The sequence below is a fragment of the Syngnathoides biaculeatus genome, chromosome 11 (assembly GCF_019802595.1).
Source record: "Syngnathoides biaculeatus isolate LvHL_M chromosome 11, ASM1980259v1, whole genome shotgun sequence".
NCBI lineage: Eukaryota > Metazoa > Chordata > Actinopteri > Syngnathiformes > Syngnathidae > Syngnathoides > Syngnathoides biaculeatus.
In genome coordinates this window covers 22,133,572-22,156,089 of record NC_084650.1, presented here as the reverse complement: position 1 = coordinate 22,156,089, position 22,518 = coordinate 22,133,572, and the positions used below count along the sequence as shown (strand labels likewise).

The following is a 22,518-nucleotide window of genomic DNA, read 5'->3' as shown; positions in this document are numbered from 1 at the left end:
CTAATTTACTTAGATCTGATACTATACTTTTTGATCACATTTCCATCACCTAAAATTGTGCTGCTTGAAGCTCTTTTAAATGAAGTTAATGACACAACACAAGAAATAACACACACCATTAGGTCATTTCAATCAACAGTTTAATGTTGTAAATAATATTGCTGTGTAAATCAAAAATGGGAATAATGCAACATTTCTCAAAATAATTTCTTTCCGAGATTTGCATACTAGTGTTTCAGTAACAACTGCATTTTTTTTATTTTGAGATCCAAAGTAGAAAAAAAGCCTTCATAAAACAAACTGAAATAAAATATTTTGGTCATTGTAATGCTCCAGACTTCAATAAAAGGCTACAATGTATCAGGGTGAGCGCCCTGAGGCTGCAGGATCCACTTCCTTGTACTCTGTGTGAATTGATATCATTGGCAAACAGAAAAAAAAAAAAAATCTCAGGCACCCAAGATTTATGTAATATTACAGTTAAAAGGGTCAGGAGGCACTTGATCCAGCGAGGAGCAGTGCTTTGTATGTACATCCAACAGATCAGCACCACAGTTAGTCCTCTCGCTTATCTTTCTCGGCACCTGCTAAGTCAGAAGGGAAATGCACGCACGCACATCCACACAAGCTGAGAAATACTGCATGTGAGCTGTGGTGAATGTGAACATAAGTAAAACGCATGATGCAATCAACAGATAGGCTGCACCACCACAGTTACACAACTAAAGAGACGATGTAAAGATGTTAAAAGGGACAAACAAACAGCAAACGTGAACTAATTAAGACAACTGCCTAGTTTGTGTACAGACAGTTTACTTGGCTTGAGGCACGAGTACAAACGCACAGTATTTGTACATGGTGTGGTTGCTGCCTTCAACACTGCATGGTCACATTGTCTCCTTTATGCAAGTTAAATGAAGCAAAAAGGCAATTGTCATCCAGGCACTCTGGGTTGTACTTGCAGGGTGGGGGTGTTTATTGGGGAAAACAAAACAAAACAAAAAAAAAAACCTCCAAGTACTGATTATTTTATCTGCATGCCAAATTTTCTTCAGAAGTAATTTATGGAACTACACCGACAAGAGGATAACCACAATATTGTACCAATAAGGAAGGATGGTTATCTGTTTGTTAAAGACTCCTTTCTGAACCCAATGATTTGATTTATGGCGTGTGAAGAGACTCGAATCACTTTTGTGTTGATGACCCAACTTTTAACGTCGTTCCACCCAACCACCGTGCTCTTTCTAATTGAGGATGGAGATGGGAGTTTCCACATACAGGCTAAAGGAAGACAGGACATATTGAGAGGTAACGTAATAGATTAAAAAGTTAAAATGGCTGATCATATTCTCCAAGCTCATCATTCAATAGGAGGCATCTCAAAAGTGATGCATCTAGCGATACACATGTATATACACATTTTTGCTATTCTGCTGATTTCATTTGATTGAGGTTATAAAAGCAAACACACCTGACATTCATGACCAGCAAGGCACACAATTTACAGTAGCTGTCTAAAGACCGCACCGATCATTGGTTTGAATCACACGCACACACACACATCCGTTTAGATCCATTTCACTACACAGCATTATTTGTTTAAAATAAAGAGATTGCAATGTGTTGGTATTGTGAGAGTTGACATTATTCAAGTACTCTTTGTTTGACGCTCAGAACAATCCTTCACCAATAGCCCCTCGGCTCATCTTGGCTCTCCATCACTTCCCAAAGTTACCAAAGTCAGCGAAGGCGTCTTGTTTGGACTGCTGAACCATTGCGGGGTTCATTCCCATTCCCATGGCACTCGGCATCGCCATCGTCATCCCTCCCATGTTCATGTTCATGCCCATTCCCATACCCATACCCATCAGGCCCTGGTTGGAAGCCATTGACATCCCCATCATTGCCTGGTTGTGGGGCATGCCCACTGCCATCATGCCAGGGTGGGACGCCATTCCCATTCCGGCAGTGGGGTGCATCATAGCGTTGACAGCTGGTCTGACTGCAGAGGGTCCAAGGCTCATTGTAGAAAATCCCTGGGACAGCATGTTGGCAGTGGCTTGGTTGCCTGTAATGAATTTAAAAGTTAGATTTCATAGTGTTCTTTCTGGGCGCGTGCTGTAATTATAGATTATTTTGTAAACCAGTTTCTTCATGAACAGGGTGGTCTGTGAACTGAGGTGAATTAAAACACCACATCCCATATTTTTGTCATTTACGAAGCGACTGACTCAATACTTCTCCCTCCAACAAATTAAAAGAAAAACATAAGCCCTTTTGGCCATGAGGGTGCTCCACAACTCTTTTACAACTGAATGGAATAGTAATGAGGGAGTTTTCACTTAACAATTTGCCAGTGGCCTCAGCGTGAGGCTTCTTAACGACTGACCTTTTGCATTCTCCAAGTCAGAGGTGTCGCTACAGCTGGGTGTGGTTTCCTCAGCACATTTTGATAATTTCCGGTAGGCATTTTACTTTCCTTTACGTAACAAGGAACAAAGCAACAACAATGGTGACCTGCTTGAACAAAACGACCCAAATCACCAGATGACACATTTAATTATGCTGCAAAATCGGTAAAGGACGTGGAGTAGGAGGTATGGTGAGTACGTCATTAGAGCATGTGACTAAATGGACAAATCACGAGAGATAAGCTATGCCACTTTCTTTATTTTATTTTTGCACGGCAAGCAACACAGAAGTGCCGCGCAGGGCAATGCGTAGGTCACGCGATACAATGCGGGCATTGTCGGCCGCGCGACGGCAGGAGTGTAAATGGGCCTTAAAGTGCGGGTGACATCCCTATAAACATTCTAAAATAGATATTGTAATGAAAAATACATAACAGTATTCACTTCAATGTCTATACGAAAAAAAAAAAAAGTGAGCAGAGAGCGCGTCATCCATGCACAAAGTTGAGTGTCCCTCGACATCCAAGTTGTCGCCATATTAGTCGCGTCATTTATCCTTGACGTCATCGTCACTTCCGCCGTTGAAAACGCGCAGTGTCTGCTTTTATGGAAGCCGAACAACAGAGATATTCGGATTTTTCCAACACCCCTTCTGACACGGAAGCTCTTTTCGAAAAGGACAACACCACACAACCGAGTGAAGTTACCAGGGCAATATTACACTATTGTTTCGAGCCATATTCAGATGATATGCCATTACGGCCAAACCGCATCCTGTCCGGTCCACTTCCGCGGCGGAAGTGAGCCATTGGGGCTCATCGCAGCCGGCCGGTGTGGCTTATGACGGAGCCGAGCGGTGCTGCTTTGTGTTTCATGCTCACACGTGATTGAGTAACGCATTCTCGGCTGGGTTCTTCCCGCCGCCCCCGTTCCAAAGCCCGACGTGCAGCCTTCGCGGAAGATGTGACCGCCGAACGAGTGAGACATTGTTGGTTGGGCAACGCGCACATGGACACATTTCATACGCGGATCTTTTGTTACGTTATAAGAGAGACCGATTACGTGGTCCGCCCCAAACTATTATTTTTTTTAGTAGCTGTATGCCCACATCAACACATTTCATACACGGATCTTTTGCTACGTTATGAGAGAGACCGATTACGTGGTCCGCCCCAAAACATTTATTTATTTATTTTTTTTTTTTGGGAGCTTTATACACTCCTACCTGTTATTTGGAACCCACAAAGCTCTCGTCCTCTGCACCCGTGCAATCCATTTTTCACAACGAACAGGGTCTCTTTCAAACTTATGAAGGGTAATTCCATTCTCCCGAGTGTTCAAGCAATGTCCAGTCATGCAATGAGCCGGCATTTTGGCTAACACAAAGGAACAACGAGTTACCTTCGCGGAGGTAAAACTAATGGAAACAAACGAGTCCACGAGGGGGCGCCACTGTCCTTTACGTCACTTCCTGCTTCTTCTCGACAACAAATTCCTGAGAGGATTTTCATGGCGGGAGATACAAAAGTGATTAGCTCGTTTTCGTCACATGCTGTGATGACATACTCTCCGTTCCTTCTGGTTCCACATACCACCAATGCTGCCGCCTTCTCGATCAATTTTGCATCTGGTTATCGAGCTCAATTTGTTCAAGTAGACATTCTTCCACAGTTGCCATATTTGTTTTATTCCTTGTTACGGGAAGGAAAGTAAAAACAGCTTCCAGAAATGACGAAAATACTCCATGCTGTTGTTCTAGCCAATACCAGCCGTAACGATGCCTCTGACTAGGGAGAAGAAATGCAGCACATTTTCAAAACTGCGTGCGTGGTTTGCAATGGAGTATAAAGGAAAACTATGCGCGGGAGAGCCGCAGTGTTGTCAGTGCGGTTCCCGCCCGCGCGAATATAAAGAAGTCAGAACCCTTTTGTCAGTTCTGTCTGAAAAGAAGACTGACCATCATGCGGGAATTTATCAGGAATGCAGTGACGACATTGAGAGATGCATGAGGGTGATCAGTGATGCATTTATACTACTCTTAACATTAAGGTTAACACCCATTGTTTCAATGTTTGTAGTTAACTTATTTTCACATTTGCATTACTGTTAAGAATGTTTAAATGCCACTTATGTTTATCTCTCTTTATCTCTGAATTAGATTAGAGGTTCCACTGTTGATTAAATCAAATGAATTTTGAGCCTGGCTGTTTGTTGCCATATTCATTAGGACGGCATCGCCAAAAGATTGCCAGATTGACAAAATTCTTAATGATCTTAATGATTGTTTATTCATGAGCATCTCCCTAGTTAGCCTACTTGCGAGTGCATCAGCCTTTCATGTTGCAGTTGCACCATGTGGTACACAACCAAAGATGTAAATCAATTCCTCGTTGAATGTACACTGTACTGTATTACTGACAGGATGCTTTCAAGCAGCTGGATCATGGAGTGAGAATTTATGTCAATGTCCATTACCTTGCTGAAGCGTGTTGAGAGTTGGTTGACTCTGCTTGGGCGCCTGCATGCCAGGCCCCAAAAAGTCAAGGCTGATGTTCACAGAGTGGTCTGACCAGGTGGAAGGGAGCGACGTTTTGGCGGCAGCACCCTGAGAAACGACTCCCTGTTGAGCAGTCTGCGGTTGTAGAGGCGCCCCAATGTTCTGGAGGGGCTGAAAAAGGTATAAATAAAATGTACTTGGAAAAAAAAAAACAGCTCTCTTCACCAAACACCACCCTGACAAGATCAATAAATAAATCTCGGGGTTTCACAACACTAAAGAGAGCTTGATACAATATAATCCACAATATTATTATATTATAATGATTTAAGTCTTGAGGCATTTCTCTTCGTCCTTGTCAGAAACACAATATTCATGTTTGGTAAGAACTATTCTACGCAGCCATCGCAGTAAAAAAGTGTGGACTGGTAATTCATTCTGGGAGGTAACTCATAACTTAAAACACTTGGATTGCAAAACATCTTTCCTCATTGAAATGAATCCCATTAATACCAACCAGCCTGAGTCAATTGCAAAAAATATTTTCCATTTGTGTTAATTAATGAGGGGAAACAGCACTCCAATATACTTTGTAAAACACTGTGTAAAAATATATATAATTAATACAATGTCAAGAAGGAAACAGTTTGTACAATAAATAGAGTGTGAAGAATCAAACAGTTTGTACATCACGATTTAATGCTGCAATCCATTGAATTGTGTTGCTCCTTCTGGTGTGATTGATTTGGCCACTGGGAGGCAATATACTACTGTAGGTGACTTACTAGGATGCTGTAATAGCTACTTTTTTTGCACAGGACAAAGGTTATATGCCTGTGAGAATTGCTATAACATGGGACAAACAAGTATGTGGTCAGCCACAAATTGTGCAAGTTTTCCCACTTAAAAAGATGAGTGGCATGTCGTTTTCATCGTGGGTATATCTCACCTGTGAGACAAAATGAGGGAAGAAAAATCCAGAAAATCACATTGTCTGATTTTTGAAGAATTTATGAGCAAATTACGGTGGACAATAAGTATTTGGTCAACTACAAGATTTCTGGTTCTCGCAGACGTTTAACTTAAGGGGCTCCTCTGTCCTCCAATCGTTACCTGTATTAATGGGACCTATTTGAACTCATTACCAATATATGGCCACCTGTTCACAACCTCAAACAGTCACACTCCCAAATCCACTATAGCCAAGACCAAAGAGCTTGCAAAGAACACCAGAAACAAAACTGTAGACCTGCAACATGCTGGGAAGACTGACTATATAATAGGTAAGCAGGTTGCTGTGAAGAAATCAAGTGCGGGAGCAATTAATAGAAAATGGGAGACATACAACACCACTGATAATCTTCCATGATCTGGCATGCCATGCAACATCTCAACCAATGAGGTCAAAATGATAACCAGAACAGTGAGCAAAAGCCCAGAATTTCATTGACAATATTTTCCCAAGCCATCAACAAGAATGCATCTCTGCTGTCAGTTCAACAAATTCACAGATGGCAAAGTACCAGAGTATATCACAAAGCTTACTTAGCAAAAGTTATGCCGTTGATTTTTTTTAACTCAATCAATAGTGCAGGATGAGACTGTGTGTACCGTTAAAATTCTACCTTGGCACACCCTCAGGACAGACTGCACAAAAAGATAGTTCTGTATTTTAAATACATGGAGCAAAATAACGTTCACCGTAAAACTGTGAGCACCTGTTGGCATGCACAACAAAAGAAGCAAGCAATAATTTTTTTTTTTTTTGGCGTGTGTAGTTAGAAGAACATAAATTTGTTGACGTTTTCATTGTAAGTTTGCAAAAACAAAATTGTTCATAGTAAAAGTGTTCTGATGGGGATGGAAATGGGGTAATCTGATTCCTCCTGACTCAGGCTATGGTGTCCTTGAGCAAGACACTGAAACCCCAAACTGCTCCCAAGGCGCATCAGCTGCCCCCTGCTCCAGTGTGTTCCACTAACAAGTGTATGTGTTCACGGCGATGAGTAAAATGCAGAGAACAAATTTAGTGTGCGTGCATGCATGTTCATAATCATGAAGATAAAGAATATAAATGAGATAGTTTCCACCTAACGACTCTGGTGGATGAAAACTGGCCTCTCGGCCAGGTGGCTGGAAGGTCGCCCCCTTTATCTATTCCAAAAGAATGATTTCCTATGTTGTGTGGGTCATGTCTGTAAATGTAAGCATAAATACTTGAGTTTTCCCACAAAGACGTTGTTGCAGGAACTGATTAAGCCTGGTTCGATGAGAGCTGAAACAGAATTCTAAGACAAAAAGAACAGTCGAGTTACAATCGACTCAAGGTCCTGAGAATGAAATGACATGGATGAATGAGAATATTCAGACGCTTCCAGTCATGTGTGCAAAAAATCTTGCCAGGGGTGTATCATGCAAATGTGTCATGTTACAATTGATGGCACAAATCCTAACGACTCATGTAGACATTCCTCTTCGGAATAGGCAGTTAAATGATTTACTTGCTTGTATAATCTGATACTTGAATGGGTAGATTGTCGCTCCACAGACACATCTCGTATACAAGCAATAAAATCCATGATTTCCATTATGTATATCTCCTCTAATAGAAGAAAGGCATTGTGTTTTACTGTTTTACAATTACCTTTGATAATGTGACTTTGTTGAAGTATTTAGGTCTTTTGTTGGTTCACTGTCATGTTCTTTTGATCAAGTCCTGTTTTTTGTCTTTGGAATTGAGGAGAAAAAAAACACCAATTGTAAAATGATTTGCCTCGAGAAACAATATTGTTTTATCATTTCAAAAAACGGACATCAAAAAAGGTCATGTGACATCTTTTGTCGCCTATCGTCATATCTAATGCAAATTATTAGATTTCATTGCTTCAATCACTAATGAAAATTAGTCAATATGTTGTACTTTGTTGATTATTGATTGATTTAATTAATTTTTGTCCAGGTTAAATTTAAGTTTAATATAAAAAGCCTTCTTCCACATAGATGAATTTTTAGTTAAAAAGTGAATTTATATGAGGTTATATCACAAATGCTGGATTGTGATTATCGTATCTTCTATATTGTATGCTCTTGAGCCCATTTTGACTCGTATACATCAGTCATGGAACATTAACTGATCATATCACCACTCAGAATCTGTCAAGTAAAATTCCCCCCAAAATGTCAGGAGGAAACTGATGTCATGTAATGCTAAGCATATTGATAAATTATTAAGAATGGATGTATTGGTGTATGAGTGCAACCATGCATACCTGTGACTTCGACTGTGGCAGGCCCGTGTTTACGCTCTGCGTACTATTCATGCTGAAGTTGAGGCTCTGAGAGGAAGTAAATGTCTGAGTTGGCCCCATCAAGTCAAATAGATCTGCTGAGGACGAACTGGAGCCTGCAGTGGCAACTGGGGCAGTGGCAAGAGCAGAGGCTGCTCTCACGGCTCCAAAAAGGTCATTTCCACTGACGTCTACAGGCTGAGCAGATGCTGGCATCTGGCCACCAGGGAATGCATTCCACTCTCCAAAGTCTCCGTTGCTGCTGGAGACTTGCGCGGCTAGAGGATGAAAGAGTAATAAAAACATTTATTTGTGCAAAAGGGCGGCACGGTGGAGCAGCTCTAAAGCGATGGCCTCACAGTTCTGAGGACCCGGATACAATCCTGGCCCCGCCTGTGTGGAGTTTGTATGTTCTCCGTGTGCCTGCGTGGGTTTACTCTGGGCACTCTGGTTTCCTCCCACATCCCAAAAACATGCATTCATTGGAGACTCTAAATTGCCCCTAGGTGTGATTGTGAGAGATTGTCTGTCTCCACGTGCCCTGCGGTTGGCTGGCGACCTGTTTAGGGTGTACCCCGCCTCCTGTGCGATGACAGCTAGGGTAGGCTCCAGCACTCCCGCAACCCTTGTGAGGATAAGTGGCTAAGAAAATGGATGGATGAATGTACACACAAAAGTTCACGTGACATTGATGTTTCTGCAAACGAATCAGGCCCGTCTGTCCTCACTATAAACAGTTGAGTATGAGTAGGGTCAGTCTATTTTTCTATATGCTTAATTTTAGTGATAACTGATGTCACATTTTAAAATGTAATTAAATTGATTCTGCTTGTTGTCTCTCCATCTCACCTTCCGCCACACCCATATGCTCCCCCGCCCCGTTTGTCTGTGTTCCTGTCTCGTCATCCATAACTGGAGCTGATGTGTGTCTGTTCTTGTTATGCAGAACAGGTAGCATGCACCATATGGCCAGCATTCCTTCTGAATATTCTAGCAGCGTGCTGAAGTAGCTACAATGGCACAACACACACTTAAAAGAAAGTCTTGAATCCTACCAGATCCTGTTGAAAGGCCGGCAGAAGCAGCAGGTGAAGAGAAGTCGGCAAATCCACTCATCAAGTCTGCAATGAGAAAGTCATAAAGATGTCCATTTTCGAGAAGAGCTCCAGGTGCTCAGCTGACAGTTAGCGTTCCTTCAGTGTGTTCAGAAGCGTTTGGCAGAAAGGGAGGGGTGGTGACATCTGTTCAGTTCTCCCGCCCTCTTCACTCACCAGGGACTACTCCAAAAAACATCTGGTGCACTTAGTTCCTTTACATTAGCTCCCTCCTCCAACTGTCCCCAAAATCTGACGCTAGTACGAGCAGCTGCACACTGTGACAAGTCTGCAACTGTCGGTTTGAAGCAAACTCGTTTGACAGTTATCTTGTTAGGCCATCATATCGGTATTTCCCATTTCCTTGAAAAGCCAGGTGCACACACTTAACAAATCAACTTCAGTGTATGGACCTGTATTGTACATGGAAGAGAGCAAGCCTAAACAGACGTGGGATGTTCAAGATTTAAACTAAGTTGCATGCCACGGCTCTATCCTTTGCACTGGGGGTATTTAATCAAGCTGTGAAGCTTTGTTTATTTTGATCTCGATTGAATCATCTGTAATTTCGTCTGTCTCCCTGTAATGTTTTTCGTTGCAATTTGTCTCCTTAAAAGGCTCCTGGATGTGCATGAGCTATATTTATGATGCAATTTTCCATTCACATGTAGTTTAGTTGACTTGTGCTATGTGCCTGATCACACCTTTCTTTTTTTGACACATCACACAAGTAGCATGTACATTTATTTATTTTATATGGTATGAGCACTTGGTGAGAATTTGCTATCTGGACCAGACACCTAAACTAACAGCAATATACCTTATCCAAAACATAAGGTAAATAAAAGAATTAACCCCAAATGTCTGAAAATGAGTTGTATTATACCTGTGGAAGCAGGCTGTGAAGGGGTTGAGTCCACCATTAGTAAGTCAACTAGTCCACTACTCGAGGGCTGTGTTGCTGCTGATTGGGGCTGCAATAGAGAATACATACATACAATGGATCAGAAAAGAGAGATATGGTACTTGCAGCAACATTAGCCTATCTTCAATGTATCCAACCTGTTTAGTAGTGGTGCTTGGACTCTTCTCGCCTGTGTACTGGGCCGCTGCCCCCAAGTCCACTTTCTTAGATGGGACGCCACCTCTCTTGCGGGTGGCTGTAGTCTCTGTTGCTTGGACTATCTTTACGCTCTTAGTGGTAACCGTCTCTTCCTCATCTTTGAACTCTTTGCTTGATTTGCCATTCTGAGACGAACGACCTCGCTCCTCCTCGGTGTCACTGGTAAAAAATAAACAAATAAATAAATAAAGGGGACATGAAAACATTATAGAAAGCCAACGCCCCCTGCTTGAGATCTTTTTTTAAGTTTTGAATACTGAATTAAACTGTTTGCTATGATGCAGGTGATATACAAAATCTACGGGTGTGAGAAAATATTTATGTGCTGGAGGGATTTGTGTTGAATATGGCAACGGAATGGATTGATCACACTAATTGACAAGTGTAATTTGGTAGCGTGGAGATATAATGCAAGTGAAAATACAGCCAATGTTTTCTTTTATTGGATCAAGCCTACTGCTTGATCACAAGTAGTAACAAGCAAGTCCCGAGCAGTGACCCTGATCAACTTGACAAAGCAAAGCTGTACTGTACTGTACTTGTGTTGGCACATGCCACTTCGGGGACAGAGTGCACAGTGATCTATTTGCATGAATCAGGACCACGCCTGCAAACAGGCAAAATTCAATAGGGCTCTACAAAATCAGTTGAAAATTAGGAAAAAATAGCATTTCCCTGTCTCCTTTTGAAAATCGTACAATCGTAAAAATTGGCTTTCAATTCTTATTTTTAAAGGCCTCTTTATACTCCTGCATTTGAGCGATTGACAACGCTCGCATTGCATCAAGTAACCTACGCATTATCCCACGCAGCACCTCTACGTAGCTTGCCGCACATGTCAAAAACCTTGCTGGGCAGATGAAGCCGCAGAACTCATCTCTTGTGATTAGCCCGTTTTAGTCACATGTTGTAATGACATACCGTTCCACCCGGCTCCACATACCACCAAAGCAGCCATGTTCTCTTATCAATTTTGCAGCATAAATAAATGTATCATCTGGTCATTTAGGTCCATGTGTTCAAGCAGACACGTTTCCACGGTTGCGATATTTGTTGGTTTGTTCCTCATTCCGGAGAGGAAATTAAAAATGGCAACCGGAAATGACCAAAATGTGCTCAGGAAACTCCACCCTGTGGTGTCCTAGCCAATACCAGCCATAGGGACACCTCTGAGTGGGAGAAGAAGTGCAGCATATTTTCAAAAACTGCGTGTGTGTGTGTGTGTGTGTGTGTTGCACTGGAGTATAGTCAGCAATGACATCAGCGAAGTCGCCGCATGCGTGAGTATAAAGAGGCCTTAAGTCTTTTTTTTTTTTTGTGGTCTCACATCTATGATCTCATTAGATTTTACTTAGCATTTTGTAAATCTCCAAAGAGATCAAATTCTCATCACTAAGAAAAATGGCAAAAGTTTGTGCAGAGGGACTGAACTGATGGATTTATTTTGTATTGACATAAGTATTTCGACTTTCTTCTACAGTTATACTAACCACTCTTTAACAGCAGCATTTTTTTCCAAATACTGTGCGCATGCGTTGCACTCAAGTATAAAAGCAAACTGCACGCTGGGGACCAGCAATGACATCAGCAAAGTTGCCACACATGCGAGTATAAAGAGACCTTAAGTCTTTTTCTTTTGTGGTCGTCAATGAGGTCAAATTCTCATCACTAACAAAAGTTGTAACAGTTTGTGCAGAGGGACTGAAGTGATGACTTTATTGAATATTGCTGACAACTATTTTAATTGGATTTACTTATTGTTAGTTTCTTTAATTATATTATCTAGTCTTAACTTACTAAGATTTGTGTCTTTTTTCATTTAGCCATAGAAACACCGCATTATGACTATATTTCATTGACCAACTAAAAATATTACATCTGCCAATTAGACTTTTCCAGTAATGCCCCCCCATTAAAAAAAAAAAATGAAAAAAAAACTGGACACATCAATTTCATCAGTCTATACAAATATAGATATACCATAAGAAGAGAGTATTAAAATAATTCATATGGTAGAGACTTGTATGGTTCGTGCGTTCTTCCTTATTCAAAACTGACTTGCAGAGGCAACCCCTTATGGGACAGGCTGGAAATCACAACAATTTGCATACAATATCTTTGGAAACATTTTGTGAAAATATAAAAAAGAAATGATTTCCACCCCCTTAAAAATTACAAGCTAGGTGCAAGAGTTTAACTATCCACAACCAGCTGAATATGCCTCCCCAAAACTCAAAAACAAGGTAACTTAAGCGATAACAGAAACACATCCAGCTCCAAGTTTTTTCCTCATTTATCCATGAATTTTGATTTAGATTTTCTAAACACTGCAGTTTTGACTGCAAATATTTAAAGGTGGATAGGAGACTAAATTAATTGGTCAAAAAATGAATTTATTGGATCCTACTTAATAGTAACACTAAAGATCTTTCAAAAAAAGGCATTTGAATTTTGTAGTCCACTTCATTCCCAGAATCATCTGCACTATTGTGGAATACAAAATACACGGGAAAAAACAGCAATAATACAGTATTTTTTGGGAGGTTTTAAGAAATAGAAAATCAGCCTTACTGGTGTGAATGGTTTTTGCATTCAGAGATGTATTTGACAGATGATCTTTAGGACATTGGGAAACTCACTCCCCCTACCTAAATCGGTCTGGTGAGTCGTCTCTGTCCTTCTTCCTAAACTTGCTGATCGTATCGTCAATGGTGCTTCCAATCTTGTCGCTGATCTCTCCCAACTTATCGCTGAAAGGGAACTGCCCTTTGTTGCTCTCCCAGTCATCATCCCACCGGTTGCGGCTTTCACTGGAGTCATACCTGTCCCCCGCTTGATTAAATCACAGCAGTAGAATCAGGTCAGAAACCTCAAACTTTTTTGTTATAGGGACTGTGATTAGTTTAGATACATTTGTCAAGAAAGTACTTACAGTAACCTCTGTATCCTCTACTGTCAGAAGACACACCGACATATTTATCTTTGTTTTTCTTCGCCTTCTTCCTCTCTTCCCTCAGCCTTTCATCATCCTGGACAAACTCCACCATCTCCTTCACCTTCTGGCGCACATTCACTCCTTGGTCCTTCCCATGTTCATCTAGATGTGGTAAACATATGTAGCGTTAACACAAAGACTGAGTGGAAAAAAAAAAAAACGCATATCTTGCTGACTCACGGACACTGACCACTCTTAAGTTAAACTTTGTTGAGATTGCAATAAGTGCTCTTTCCTGCACCTTAAAAACACGTCTGCTTGAAAATAATAAAAGCAGCTTTAGGAAACTGTGTGTGTGTGTTTCAGGAATTGTGGAATAAGCAAAGCTTTCATCATACCTCACAGTAAAGCTTTTGTTCATTAACATTCTGTTCAGAGAAATCCTCTCATTATCAAACCAGAACTTTAAAATTAAGGTGAAAATGAGTTCTGGTGGTTTGACGTGGTGTCAAATCCACTCCTCTTAAATATTGGGTGAATTAGAGGAAGAGGAGGAAAAACACTTACCAACAAAGTGGTAGCTTTCTAGTGATCTCAGGTCATACAGATGTTCTCTGGCACTCGTGACAACCCGCTCTGATCCATTCCTGATTAGATGAGCAAGTAGCAGTAGGGACTGCAGAGCAGGACAGAACATACTTGTCACAAGAGGTGCGTATTTATTAATTCTAAAAATTCACATTTTACAACACAACCCAAAATCGTCAAGAGGGATTTTCTTTTAGGATGGTGCAAAAAATTCAGCATCTATGAAAGATGTTGAACATTTCAAATGATATCTTATGTGTCTTGAGTAATAAAATAATTTCCTACATTCTATTAAACGTGACAATGCATCTCTCCCCTTGTTTTACATACGATATGTCTGCAAAGATTTTGTGGTACATGGCCAGCAGACCTTGTAGACTCTCCTCCAGTTCTTCTTGTTGTCTCTCAGCATGCGGATCCAAAGCATGTTCATCACCTCTGGGAACTGCTCATACATGAAGGTTGCTCTGAATATTTATCAAAAAATAGGTAACATATTAAAAGTTGTATTTAGAATCCATCACTTAATATTTTATCTGGGTTGTCTCGTAATGTTATCGGGCAAAATGTTGGTTTCACGCAAATGACCCCCGTGTCAAAGCTACTGTAGAATCAATACTATAGATGTGTTTTTGTTTTTTTTTACAGTGTAATAATTTTAAATGGTGTGACAGTTTTGATTAATGCAGGAAATTGGATGAACTTCTGTACTTTAATATGTAACCAAAGTTGCATAGCTGTATAATATACAGTATAGCATATATACACAGCATGAAAAAAAAAATCATTTCAACTGAAAATTGGAAAGTAATATATTGGAGGTAAGAGACAGCATGCAGCAATAAACAGTTCATAGTGTTCTGTTAAGGTCTTTTCATATTCCTGCGCTCGTGTTGGTGAAGCACCAGCATTGCACCACATGACCGATGCATTGGGCCAGGTAGTCCCTATCCAGCACTTAATGCGCACACGGCATAAATTGTCACCGTTCAAAGAATGCCAAGGAGATCATCTCTTGTGATTGGTCCATTTTAATTACAGGCTGTGATGACATACTCGGTTTTCCCACTGGTTCCTCAAAACCTTCATCCAGACTTTCTCTTAGTGGACGCACATACCACCTATTCGGCCGAAATTCTTGATCAAGATGTGTGTGTATGTGTATACTTGGGTTTTTGCTCCAGTATAAAGCCAAACTGCATGGGGGACAGCAGTACAAAGAAGCCTTTGTGATGTTCTATACCAAAATGGATGAGCAAAAGATCAAAATAAAAAAACTCTGAAATAGGTCTGGAGCATTAATTGATTTTTTTAATCGTGATTGCAATTTTGGCTGCCATGATTACATGAGCCTGATCATTGGCGATTTTTTTTATATTAAAATGCGGGCACTGCTGCAGATAAAAAAAATGCTTTATTTGTTGCAGTGCCGACCACCTAGAGCGCCAACCACCTGGCAGCGGACGTATGGTTAAGGTTTCATTAAGGACCGGCACTCTGGACTGTGAACAACTTCAAAATAAAAGCTCCATATAGCACTGATATCCCATTTAGTAATATATGAAGCTACTACTTTGAATTTGACCCTCTCTGCAAGTTGCTGGAGAGGCAGCGTGTCATGGTCGGATGGTAGGACACTATTAAAAATCGTTGGAGAGTTGTCGATTATTAAAAAAAATATATATATTCATATTTTTTTATTAGAAAAGCCAGAAGTAAATAGAGAGGGAAATATCAATTTTCATGTTCTTTTTTTTGGGTACATTTATTTGTAATTATCAATATTTTATCATCAATTACCATTTATTATTTAAATGGGGCTCTAAGAAGATGTCTGTGATTTGTTTTTAAATGCATTGAATATGCTTGATATGCTGGAAAACAAATGCAAAGGATTATTACAATGTAGTGCTGAATTGTCGAGATTGAGTTTAAGCATGTTTTTCACTACATTATTAGAAGTTTCCTGATTGTGTAGGTGGGGCTTCACGGAGTGGGAAAGTATACTTTTGAACGCGAGTTCCCTCCCCCACAATATAGGGACAAAGTGATGTAATTTCATTTAGATGCTCAATTGAACATTAACTGTGCTGAGCTTCAATAACAAGCTCCATTTACCACACCAATGTGCAGTTAGCAAATGATAGCTACACCCTGACAATGTGTCTTCACTGGGTACTTCAATTTATACAAGAGCTCTGATGTTTTTGAAGCTCCTAAAAAATGAAACAAAAATGCTATGGATTGACTTTTTAAAGACACACAGATGACGAGCTGAACATCAACGGGACTCTGTAGCGCGGATTTCACAACATAGATTTGTAAACTTTCACCAGCGACAAAATGGATTCGTGGGTAACTTGATATGAGTACATTGGGCAGTGCCAGCTAACTACCTGAGCATTCTCCTACCATCCCACTGTCTGCAAGCGCCGTGATCTGAATTGAAATTATGTCACCAACACTGCAAGTTGTTGTTGTTCTTATTTTTCTGATTATATTCCATAACCATTCAATTTTGAAGTTGAGCTTCCTCACGCAATTTTAAATTGTATAAGCTATCAACGTCTAAGTATGTTTGATTCCTTTTGGCGCATCCATTCAACACGGGCAGTGAGAGCTGATAGGTGGCCCTTATTATTCAAGTTTTGAAATCTGATTTTACATAGTCTGCAATTTTTTTTTAATTCACTCGCTTCTTAATTCACTTGGCAGGCTTGTTAACATTACTCTTCTCTGTGGTGTGTTGAATTTACATGCCGTTTTTTTTGGCCTGTTTTCTATTTTAAAGATTCATTTTGCATTGAAATCTGTTACATATGGTTTGTCAAATGGTACTGCAATGAAAAACAGATTTTTGGCTAACATGAGGAATAATTATTAATATTTGTGATTACAATTTGGATCAAAATAATCTTGATTATTATTTTGGACATAACTGCGCTGCCCTTCCCTGAACATAAAGCTTCTTTATACCATGTGTGACAACCGTGCTGACATCATGGCAACTCTCCAGTGCGTAGTTTGTCTTTATACTCGAGCGCAAACCACGCGGGTAGTTTTGAAAATGTTCTGGAGTTCTTCTCCAAATGAGAGGTGTCACTGCAGCTGGTATTGGCCGGGACGACACAGCTTGGCGTTTCATCAGCACAATTTGGTCATTTCCGGAAGCTGTTTTTACTTTCCTTTCCGTAACAAAGAGGAAAGTAACAACAATGGCAACCATGAAATAGTGTCTGCTTGAACAAATGGACCTAAATGACCAGATGCTACGTTGAATTATGCTGTGGCAGTGGCGTAGGTGGTATGTAGTGCCGGGAGGAACGGTGAGTACATCATCACAGCATATGACTAAAATGGGGCCAGTGATGAGAGATGAGCTCCACAGCTTTCCTAGCGCAGCAAGTTTTTTTGACGTGAGCGCAGCAGGCTACGTACAAGCTAAGCAGAGATGCTGTGCAGGGCAATGGGTAGGCCACATGATCCAATACAGTCGTTGTCAGCTATAAAGTGGCCTATTGTGTTCACCTTGAAATTTCACTCATCAGTTGTCCTGGTGGTCCCCAGGGGTCATCATTGGTGGCCTCTCTGACTTTAGACTCCACCTCTGAGTAGTTCATCACCACATTGGTTCTGTGCAGGAGAAGGAGAGAGAAAAAAAATAATGTGAAAAACATCTTTTGTATTTACTATCCAAATCACGCAGTTATTGATTAAACAAGGAGCAAAATGGACAATCACTGTCACACCCATACACTTCTACTTTCAGCCTCTGGGCAATGGGACAAAGGCGAGTGCTTGGGTGGGCTCTCTAGATGAAGCCAGAATTCAAAAACAGGAATAAATAATGACACAGAGCTGAGAAAGCAAAAGCAAAGGTGTTTAGTTAAGAACATCCAAGGCTATATTTATCAACCGTGTGAACACAGATTTGTGCCTAAATCATGGGTGTACGTTTGACGCAAAAATCTGCAATTTATCACTACGTTTGTACTTGTTTTTGTGCGTACGCTGCGAACAAATTTAGAACACCCTCAGATCATACATATGCACAAACAATGATCAGCTGTTGAACAAACTGTCAAACATTTTATTCTTTACCCAAGTTGCACAATGCATTCATACGATAGTCATTCATATAAATAAGAATTTAATTAATGATAATGCCCTAAATCACAAATTTCTTAATGAGTTGACTAATGTCCAAACTGTGAAGAGGTCACTTCAACATTTCGATCCTCATTCTTCTTTGTATGTGCTGCATGTATGTTTATAGTAGTGTACCTCCCACTGTCTGTGTTGGCAGTTGTCACGCAACGAGCAGATTGTGCAGGTTCATGCGCGGATCGTACACCCAGTGAAGCAAACTGCTCACATCCAAGACTTCAGTTTTCATATCAGTCAAGTACATATGCACACTAAAAACCTGAAAGATTTCATGAAATCTACAGTTGAGAAAGAACCGACAAAAAGAAAAGATCCCACACGTTGTCATTGAACTGCTTGTGGTATAACTTCCGAGCGGCATGGGTTCTATATTTTCTGTTGCTTCTAATGCTAATTTCATGAATTTTGACAACAAATGCCTTTTTTGTGCTACATTTATCCCTTCTTAACAATTTGAACAATTTGTGAAGTGTTTAATTCTTGACTTTTGATGTGTTTTTTTTTGTTGCGTGTTTTTGTGCAGCATTCTCTGATTGAATTTAGTAATTGATGAAAAATGATTAACATCATTATTACATGTTACCATTTCAAAATTTTAGCAACCTTTACGATGATACAAACCTTTTTATATTAGGATAAAGAATATGAAAGTGAAGAATGTTTTGGGGACATTTGTTGCAACTTTTAAACTTCATGCGTCGACTGATATTAATCAAACGATTGCCCTTTTATCAGGAAATAGTGGTGGAGTTCCATCAGACTGGACCACTGTGAGTATGCACGTATTATGCATCTAATGGTGATTTTGAATATATGCTCAACTTGTGCACTAAGTAAAAACTCTATGAGACATTTATTAGTGAATGTGGTCCAATGAGACCAAACGGCACTGAAAAGAGACACCAACTAGACTCATTGTGAGTACGAGAGAGAGCTCTTGTTTGGTGACAAAGTTACAAAGACAAAGTAGGTCAAAATATAGCTATGATTGATTTGGTTTGTCCAACCATATGTAAAAGAACAGGGTCAGGAGTAAGCTACATTGGTTAAGCATGGACAATGTAATTGATGAGGGGAGTTCAATAGTGTGTGAAAATACTTAGTGATGACAATACAAACTAAAGCGACGTTACACGTTGATCAATTCGATCTTTCTGGACAACATGACGCAACCTTTGCTTGTGGTTAGAATGTGACCTCCTTGAACAGTCACAAAATGACACAAATATGGTGACAAGTATGTAGAAGTTGAACAGCAAAATATAAAACACTTGCAAAAAAATTGGGGGCCATCTGCTATGAAACACAATAAACTATCAAGGACATCCATTTTGGAAAGTTCCAAAATCTCATTAAAGATATGACTCAAAAGGTATAATGTGAAACATCATGAGACATAGAAACAAAATGAGGAACACTGCTAATAATCTCATGAGACATCACCTCTGTGAATATCAAGTATATTTTGCTCTTATACATTTCTGTTTGGGATAACATTGACGTTGACAATAAAACAAGAATGTGTTCAGCCTGGCATGGTGGCGCGACCGGGCTTCAAATACAGTTCAAATCCCGGCTCCACCTGTGTGGAGTTTCCATGTTTTCCCCGTGCCTGCGTGGGTTTTCTTATGGCACTCTGGTTTCCTCTCACATCCCAAAAACGTGCATTTTTTTGAGACTCTAAATTGCCCTGAGGTGTGATTGTGAGTGCGGGTGTTGTCTGTCTCTGTGTGCAAGGCGACTGGCTGGGAACCAGTTCAGAAGTTAACTAGTATCACGGAACAGTTTGTGTTGGACCACCTATGTATCTACAAAGTTAAGACATTTCTGTAAATTCTAGTTGTTAAGCCCATACAATACAGTAGAATACTTTAAAGTGATACAGTAATTTACTGTATTTTCCACTGCACCACAGTATTTCACAGAAAAGATAAACCTTTCGCGCAAAAAAATAGATTCTGTATATCATAGTACTCTACTGTAATGCAAGTTCACAGTGCCGGTATATTCACATAAAAACCTTATGAAATGTTGCAAAGTGCAGTTCTCGTGTCAATTCTTAGTCATTTATGCTTTCTGAAGAATACAGTCATTATTTACACTACAGTGTCACCTAACATTTTACTATGATTACCTTAAGAACTTCAATCAGAACTTCATCCAAAACATGGTGGGAGCATTGTTTACATCCAGTACATGCTTACATATTTAAGCCACTGCAGCACTAGGCCCGTAAGAGCAACATTGAACTGGTGGTATTTAAATTAGGATACACCCTTTTCCGTGGTCGTGCGTCACTTTGTCTGGCAACAGCAGGCGTACACTTGGTGTATATAGTGTTCTTTAGAAAAGAAAACGAAGTCCATAGCAACAAATGTGTTTCATCCTTACTGCATGTCATTTTTTTTTCTTAAGGCCCCTTTTTGCGATGGCTTCCTAAATAAAGCTTTATGACTAATAATCTAGTTCAATTTCTTCCTGTCACATTCTGTATGTTGTACAATCAGGATCTATCCTCAGCGGTCTGTTAAGACACTGCAAAACGCCTCACCTCCTCTTAAAAGGGGTAATAAGAAAGAATGTAATCGTGTAGTGCTTTATCTTTTTGCTATTTCCCATTCACTTAGATATTGGCGATAAAGCAGAAGTTGCATTCTGACAGTTATAATAGTGATCTATTGTCACATACATTTCCATTGTGAGTGGAAGATTTGGAGGTTATCATGAGCCAAAGTCCTTGACTATTTTTTCGTTCCATGAATTACCTAAATAAGCAAAAGTTAACCTGATCATACAGTCAGAAACTTATTAAACTAATTATACTAGAGCACTGTCAATGATCCATGACGCAAACAACATTGTGTATGTATTAATAATAATAATAATATCAATTTACATTTCCAAAAACAATAAATCACTAAGAGCCCTTGTTTGCTTACTTTCAATATCACATTTCCTCTTACACAATAAAAATGTAATAACTGTTATCAGTCTTAGTCTGCAACATTTTACAATAAAGTAATAGAATTAACCTGTCATGGGCAAATATAAGACAATAAAACAAGTGAAAATTCAAAAACTTATAAAATAAAACCACTAGAAGTTGCTAGTTGAGTTTAAAGCAGGTAAATAATTACTACTGGCTTGAGCTTAACATGACATAAAACAAGTGAACGTATAATGGATTGGGAACCTAAGAATCACAGTGTAGAGAGGAATTATTTGCATTTTTGTCAAATAACTTTGCTAGTTAAGAGTCTCATTATAAAGCGGGCTGATTTAAAATTGTGATAATGCAAGGATACAGTAAACGTCTTTTTTTGCACAAATGACTTTTTGAAATACGCTGTTGTATACGCCAACAACATATATAATAATTTTGTAAGACAGTGGATGAAAGATTCACGGGTTCAGTCTTGTTCGACATGTTAGAGAGACGTTCACATACTCAATATCAATACATTGTGGCTGAAGTGAGGAAAAACTTAAAAGACGAGTGCCATAACAGCCACGTCATTCAGTGAGTTGATGCACTGAAATCTATAAATGTTATTATTTCAAGATTTCGGCCTCGAGCGATACTTGTGTAACCGCAACATTCTTACTTCACTGTCCGAAGCTGTCAAACTAGCTGAGCAAGCTACCCTGGTCAGTTAGCCACCTAGCCAGTAAGCTAAGAATTTAGCTGGATGGCTAAGGGAGTTCACTAAATCTGTCAACAAAAAACAAACAGTACATTTTTCGCAACGATGTAAAATATCTCATGGCAGCTGACAAAAAAAGTGGAAACTACATATAAATGGTATATGTTGAAACAGTGGTTGTTGTGTACCATTTATGGTTAGCAGCGTACAGGCTAGCTAACTTGTTTGAGCGACGTGACGTCAAAGTTTTGGATACGTGTCTCTTTCAAACAGGTAAACTCTGTACAGAAGCAACTTGAAACACCTTCGAGATACTCACGCTTTGTCAACCAGCTCCCGAACCTTCCACATGTTCAGCATATTGGCCCTAAGAAGCTCTCCGCCTCGCTAAAACGCTTGAGTGGAGCCCAACACCGATACCAAACCTTGAAACGCGAAAAGTAAAGTGTCGTCACACCTCTCGTTCTAGACAGGAGGCGCAAACGCACCACCATGCCGTCAATAAAGGTTACTGCGGGAATTAACAACTGGCGTCATTACATAAAAATACACATCTCAAGTCGTACCGAAAGGTGGAAACTTCTTCACGAATGCTGTAGTTACAGTCCTATTTGAGTAAAGCGCCTGAGAGTCCAAATAGCTTGGTGCATTAGTAGTTAATTATAATTGACCTAATAAACAAATTTCTGCGAATGTTTTTTTTTATGAGCTAAATTGTGATCAGAAAAAAACACGACGTAGTCTCCATCATTACTACTGCAGTCTCCTG

The 22,518-nt window shown here is 39.9% G+C and overlaps 1 protein-coding gene across 1 annotated transcript; it reads right to left on the bottom strand.

The window, feature by feature from the left end:
* Positions 1–123: 123 nt before the first annotated feature.
* clint1a (clathrin interactor 1a) lies at positions 124–22,292 on the bottom strand. The gene is made up of 12 exons (XM_061834720.1): positions 22,069–22,292; positions 17,467–17,571; positions 14,309–14,405; positions 13,918–14,026; positions 13,348–13,512; positions 13,064–13,247; positions 10,355–10,574; positions 10,179–10,266; positions 9,254–9,319; positions 8,181–8,476; positions 4,890–5,082; positions 124–2,071 (listed from the first exon to the last, which is right to left on the bottom strand). Exons 1-12 carry the CDS (start codon positions 22,107–22,109, stop codon positions 1,722–1,724), a joined length of 1,914 nt encoding a protein of 637 aa, XP_061690704.1. The 5' UTR covers positions 22,110–22,292; the 3' UTR covers positions 124–1,721.
* Positions 22,293–22,518: the final 226 nt, after the last annotated feature.